We start from the raw sequence: 6,813 nt of genomic DNA on the forward strand, positions 1-6,813 counted from the left end.
AAATGACATTACATAGGCTAATAGGTCGAAAATCAGACATCTTTTCAAGTTGCTTTACTTTAGGGATCAATACAATATTAGTATGGTTAATATCAGGCGTCGTAAAACCCATATGCAAATAATCCATAACAGCAGCAATAACACTGTCACCCACAACAAGCCAAAAGTTTTTGGTAGAAAAGCGCATTCATACCATCAGGTCCAAGTGCCTTTGTTGGTCCCATTTGGAACACTACAGTCTTAATTTCATCAGTAGTAAACTCACTGGACAACATTTATTGCATATTAGGGGTCACTTTGCTCATCACTGTGTCAAGATATTCCTCCATCCGAGAACATGTACCTGCATTAAACAACCTATCAAAATAGTTAGTTGCCACCCCAGCAATGTCTTCTATCTCCTCCACCCAATTACCATCCCTGTCTTTAATTCTCTGAACATGATTTCTCCTCCTTCTCTGTGAGGCTTTAGCATTGAAAAATTTAGTGTTTTTATCCCCATGCTTTAGCTAGGAAACCCTCGATCTTTGAGCCCAATAAATCTCCTGCTTCATCAGTAAATCATCTAAGCTCTTACTTACTTCCAAAAATTCAGCCCTAGACTCCTTAGTTACCACCTCATTGTTTAATACTTCAAGTTTCTTTTGAACTAATTTTATTTCCTCAACATTAGGCTTTGTTTTGGACAGCCCCCACATCCTCAAATTCTCTCCATAAACCTGAATTCTATCCTTGATACCCTCCAACCCGTGGCCACCATTCACAACACCCTCCCAAGAACTCTCGACTGCCTCCTCACATTCCTCCCATAAAAGCCAGACCTCTTCAAATTTAAACCCGATCCTTCTCTGCATACTACTCTTCCTAAATTGGTTTGTTTGGAGGATTAAAGGCAAGTGGTCCGAAGCATGAGGGGGTAAGAGCATCCACAGCAGTGGAGCTAAAAATTTAGCAATTTAGCTCCACCAAAAGTTACTTTATCTATTTTACCTACACACATGCTGCAGCAGTGGATCTATTTTAGCTTTCAACACAATAAAATAATATAAACATCATAATAAAATAATATATCTACCACAATAAAATAATACATCTCACTACAATATAAACACCACAATAAAAAGGTAATGTGAACACAAAATAAAAAATTAATTTTTTTTTAGCTCTCATGAACAGTGCACATCTATAGATTTAGCTCCACTGCTGCATGCTTCTTTTTGGTGTTTTGGTGGAGCTAAAATTGCTATATAGCTATTTAGCTCCACTGCTGCAAGTGCTCTAAGTGAGTAATTGAGCTAAGTTGAAATTTATTTTTCCACTCCACTATTGCTACAGCTCTATCAAGCCTAAGCTTTGTATTTGCCTCTCCTGGTCTCTTATTATTCCATGTAAATGGATACTTTTTAAACCCAAGATCCTCCAATTGACACTTTTTTAAATTAAAACCAATAACAACTAACCATATATAATTTGTTGTAAAAATACCTTGCAAGTAACACTTCTAAAAAAAATGTAACCAATAAAAATGTATTTTTGCCCAAAAAAAAAATTTAACTAACAAAAATAAAAACAGACACGTTACCCAATCACACTATCAGCTTTTCGAAATTTGAAATTTAAAATGCATGACCGTTGGGAATTATCCCAAGGATAACCTGCAGGGTTAGAAGACCCACAATCAAAATCGAGTTTAAACTTGATTTGCCCCCATTAACCAACCAGCACCGTCTTCTCATTCGATTGAACTTTGTCTGAATCCGTGCCTATCTTCCCATTCGATTGAACCAACCACAACAATGGGAAGGCTTAGAACAAGTGATTACGAAGACCTCCGAAATGCAAGAATCTTGGAAAATCAGGCTCGCATGGCCTCACTTGGACTCCACAAAACTGCTTCCGAGCTCCGCTTAATCGCTTCCTCTGTAAGACCCACCAATCTTAGAAAATACAGTAAAAAGGACTACACACTCACGCCATTACGTCGCTCAGATCGCTTAAAGCCTTCCGATCATCGCTTAAGGCATTCTTCAACTGCCACCGCCAACAAGAGACCGAACAGCGTTTCTTTGCGCCGGTCTGGTCGCTTGAGAGGAAAAGAAGGTGCGTAGATTTCTTTGTTATAAAGAAAATGAAGTTTGAGTTGTTCATGTAATATAACTATTTGGGTGGTTTTGTACTAACGGGAATGTTGGGAAAGTAGGTGGTGTTTCAGAGGAGAGTGTAGAAGAAAGTGAAGAGAGTTTTGGTACTACTCCTAGTAGTGAAGAGAGGAGACCTGCCAACATGCCTTTGGTGGAACTGGGTGGTTTGGAGCTTCAGCTTTCGCCGGAATATTCTGCCCGCCGCTGCGATAGCAAAGGAAGGGGCAGTCTCTATGACCCTGTCTACGGAATTTGCTGCCACTTCTGCAGGTTTTGTTTATGCCCCTATAGTCTCTGTCTCTGCATTATCAATTTTAATTTTTGTATAATGGATCATAGATAAGATAGGAGGAAATGAATTTTACTTGGATATTATTAACACAATCATGATGACCATCTTACTTCTCTCTCTTTTTCCTGTTATTTTAATTGCCTCAAAATTTTCAGAGGGACCATTTGCATTTAGTTTAGTTCCCTTATTTATTATTGTGCTATTGATTTGATTTTGATTAGTGTTCAAACTTCAAAACTAATTAGCGTGTGTTTCATTGTATACTTTTTTACATATAATTGAATATGTGTTAGAAATACTTGGAATGCACAAGTCATTAGAATTAGTTGTTCTGTGTTAAAATGCACAAGTCACTAGAGTTAAAAAATTTGTTGGGACATTTTGGAATTATTAGTATAACATGGAGTTACATTTAGAATCTGTCTTTGGAATTTGCTGCCACTTTTACAGGTTTAATTTTTGTATTATGGATAATATGGATGATGACTTTTTCTGGGATATATACTGTTAACATAACTATGATAATCATTACTTCTCATTTTTCAATTAATTCTGTTCTGTTATTTGAACTGCCTCAATTTTTTTCGTATGGTCTCAATTAGTTCCCTTACTCATTGTTGTGGACTATTTCGTTTTCTGACAATTTAAATTAATTTATTGCTTTATTTCCAAAAGCACTAACCATGTATTTGGTTGGGCACTTTTTTACGGAGACTATAATAGCATCCGAGTTAAAATGCACGTCATTTATAGTTACAAAATTTGTTGTGACATTTTGGGAATATTAGGAGAAATGTTATGCATAGTTGGTTTCAGATTTAGTGTCCCTAGGTTTTAATTTTGCAGTATATTTTTGTCTAAAATGATGGTGTTTGGAGATTATATGTCATTGTGAATCCAAAAATACATAATTGCAGGCAGAAGAAATTGTGTGGAGAAGAAGATTGCAAGAGATGTAGTGATCTTGATATGGATGAGCCATGCATAGGTTAGTATTATTTCTGAAATCACTTTCTGCATTCTAAACAGTAAACTTTCCATTCAATGGCTTTGACATTCCTGGAACACATTCCAATCAGGGAAGACAGATTGTTCAGCTTGTCATTCTAGCAATGGTGTTCTCTGTCGAGCCTGTCTCATGGTTAGGTATGGTGAAGGTAAGTCCCAAATATAAAGAATTAAGGAAAAAGTTTCATAAATCAGATGAAAGTAAAAAATTTAGAAGTTCATTAAAATGAAACTCTTTTATCTAAAGTGAATATCCTTTGCTTTCACCCCCCCCCTCCCCCCCGGCGGGCGGCGACTAAACAATGGATATAACATTACTACATTAGATTAGCCCCACAAATCATGAAATCATAATGAGTTGAATTTACACATGAAGCAGTCATCAAGATCACCATAAAATTATATAACCCCAGAGACTTTGCAATAATTACATTTAACATTTATGTTTTAATGCTTTGTTAGAGATGGATGAGGTGAGAAAGGACAAAAAATGGATGTGCCCACATTGTGTGGAAGAAAAAGGAATTAACCCTTATTGGATATGTAACAGGTACGAGAGTCCCTCTATGAAAATTGCCTTCAAGTTTCAATTATTAGTCATCTCAATCTGTTGCTGTCTGTCATCGCATTTTAGCCAATATGATCATATCCAAATGGTTTTACAGAATCATTATATAAGCCTTTATTATGGACTGAATGAAGACTTTCATGTTTGTTTTGGATAGTTCACTGTGCCTAAGGAAGCGAAAGATGGTTCCAACTGGCATTGCAATATTCAGAGGTTTGTCTAATTTTCTACTATTAAATGTGTAGTATATCTCTCATTGTAATTGCTAGACTTACTTACAATTGTATTGACATCAAAGCTCGGGAGATGGGGTACAAATCTGTGGCACATCTACTAATAGATGAGCTTCAACGAACAAACAAGGTGATTGCGCGAAGATGAGGATGTTCTTTGTTCAAGATCAGGAAGTATTAGCTAGAATAGAGAAAACACGTGCAATTGAAGTATAGAACTGGCTGGCTGTGATTGCGCCAAGATCAGGAAGTATCAACGATATTGTTCCTGTAACAAAAGTTTAGGTCCTGGTATTTTGTCCATATGATTTTCAACTAAATTGATACTAGTTGATTTTATCCTCACAAAAACGCGCGTCTATATGCATGCTAGCAATGACCCATAAATCTACTCACGGATCCAAATGACTGTCATAAATCTACCTAGTAGGCTATATGATTTCCCGTTAAGGTTGAAGCAGTCTTGAATGCAGAATTTTAGATGTAGTGCGGCTTAGTTAGGGCACAAGAGTTGGCGTTTGGATGTACCATGGTAACCATTACCAACAAAAAAAAGGCAATGATGCATGCCATCTCTTGCAATTTTCGTCCATGGAATGCTACATTTATTTGGTAAACTGAAGTTGCCATAAAAGAAAAGCTATATTGTAATTTTTTTTTATATATATAAAAAAAAGGGCAATGAGTATGTTGTCAGGCCGTTTGCAGACCAGAGAGATTGAAATGAAATGAATCAAAGCATTGAACAGGCAAATATGGCAAGTAGTTCGGGTACAGGGGAGGTACTAGAAGATACTGTGTTCTACAAGTCCTCTAGTGCACGGCTTGTATGAATATGATTACCAATATGCATTTGTGTATGTTATAATATATTCCAAAAATAAACAGATTGCATTAACCCAATGACATTTTGTCCTAGAGAATTGAAATCATTTATTGGCATCTACGGTCAACAAATTTTATTTTTCTTTGAAAGCTCGAATTTGTGTTAAAAACACAAGAGCTGTTTAGACCTCAAATTAAAAAATTACGTCTCGGTTGATTTTATTCTAACTTAAACAAAGTGCGGAAAAGAGTAAATGCGAGTGAACAAATAATACAACTACTCTAAGCCATATTCAACAAATCACAACAATAAAATAAAATTTAAAAGAGTAGGGAAGAGAGATTCAAACACAAGATAACACGCCGATGTGTTATCGAAGAGAAAATTGAAGAATTTGGCGAAAAACCTCTCCGCCGCCCTCTAAGCGGTAAATCAATCCACTAGAGAATAAAGTTGGAGTACACGAATAACAAAAGACCCTCCAAGCCTAGTCTACCCAATGTACTTGAGCTCTCCAAGCTCCTGCTACCAATGGACTTCACGAAATCATGTCTTCTCTAGCTTTTCGGATCCCGATTGCATCCGCCAAGCCTCACTAGCTTTTTTTGGCAAATCCCTAAAGCTTCCCAATCTCCAAAACACTCTCTACACTTCGAAAATGTGTGGGTTGTGTTTGGGTACAAATTTTCTGTCAAGGTATGACAATGAGAGAGGGAAGGAGAAGAGGCTACAATAATTTCTCACTAAGGATGAGTAGCTCTTTCTCTAAAAGATGGGTGTGTGTTGTAGAAAACCTGTTTAGGGTTTTTTTTCTCTGAATGACCTCCTCTACACTTTTGTGGGTAATGAGGGTCTATAAAGTATGGGTGAAGGGTAAGAAAGTCAAACTTAAAAATCCTCCAGGTAGAGAGTTTCGCAGGTATCTCGCGGAAAGGCCTTACTCGCGAGACACTCGCAAAATCCTCTAGGTTGGCACGACTCTTCCTCTTCCAGCATGTGCTTCTCACGTGCCCTTTTCGCGGAATACTCCTCTTGCGAGCTACTCACGAGCCAATCGCGAAAATGCACTGATTCTTCATTTTAAGCTTGATTCTTCACCAACTTAATACTAAACTCAATACAATAAAATTCCACAAAATACAAGAAACAAAATTAAATCAATTGCAACACTTTTTGTCATGGAATAAAGCCAATATAAAATATAGTTGTAAATTATAACTTTACATTCTTAAAATGAGTCATGGAAACAACCAAACTTCTAGCCTAACCAAGTAGCATGTTCTGTAAACTTTCGATTGCAAGAAAATACTACAATCTCACTTCGTGATGATTTTCGCAGAACCCTACACGATGGATTTGAAAGGGAAAAAAATACAATTGTAAATTTAAAAGAATGGTGCATGAATGAGCATATTTAGAAAATGTTGTTATGCTATCTCTTCCCCTAAATGCCATGTGTAGTAAAAACAGGGAGAGTTTCATTGTAGTAAGGGGATTATGGGGGCCATTTGAGGTAAATATTACTTTTAAATAATATATATATTTATAAGAAGATGGTAACCTTTATTAGATGAAGATAACAACATTACATTATGAGTGATAGTAGACTCAACCATATAAGAAGTTTGCTTTATCCAAATTACATAACCAAAGATATGCTTAGCATATTATGCTAATAACTTAGCAGGCATTAAAAAGATTAATCAACAAAATTAATTACTACCACCAAGTAATTTCTTTATATA

The 6,813-nt window shown here is 36.3% G+C and overlaps 1 protein-coding gene across 1 annotated transcript; it reads left to right on the forward strand.

Annotated features, from left to right (window-relative positions):
* Window positions 1–1,673: 1,673 nt before the first annotated feature.
* Window positions 1,674–4,423, forward strand: LOC142631978 (uncharacterized). The gene is made up of 7 exons (XM_075806381.1): window positions 1,674–2,100; window positions 2,201–2,411; window positions 3,351–3,421; window positions 3,513–3,590; window positions 3,904–3,991; window positions 4,167–4,222; window positions 4,308–4,423. The coding sequence occupies exons 1-7, from the start codon at window positions 1,797–1,799 to the stop codon at window positions 4,388–4,390; spliced, it is 891 nt and encodes a 296-aa protein (XP_075662496.1). The 5' UTR covers window positions 1,674–1,796; the 3' UTR covers window positions 4,391–4,423.
* Window positions 4,424–6,813: the final 2,390 nt, after the last annotated feature.

This window comes from Castanea sativa, chromosome 4, assembly GCF_040712315.1.
Source record: "Castanea sativa cultivar Marrone di Chiusa Pesio chromosome 4, ASM4071231v1".
Classification (NCBI taxonomy): Eukaryota; Viridiplantae; Streptophyta; class Magnoliopsida; order Fagales; family Fagaceae; genus Castanea; species Castanea sativa.

Coding starts and splice junctions, on each gene's coding strand:
- LOC142631978 (XM_075806381.1), top strand. CDS start 1,797: ATGGGAAGGCTTAGAACAAGTGATTACGAAGACCTCCGAAATGCAAGA. Junction 3,992..4,166: donor CCTTATTGGATATGTAACAG/GTACGAGAGTCC, acceptor TGTTTTGGATAG/TTCACTGTGCCTAAGGAAGC. Junction 4,223..4,307: donor TGGCATTGCAATATTCAGAG/GTTTGTCTAATT, acceptor TTGACATCAAAG/CTCGGGAGATGGGGTACAAA.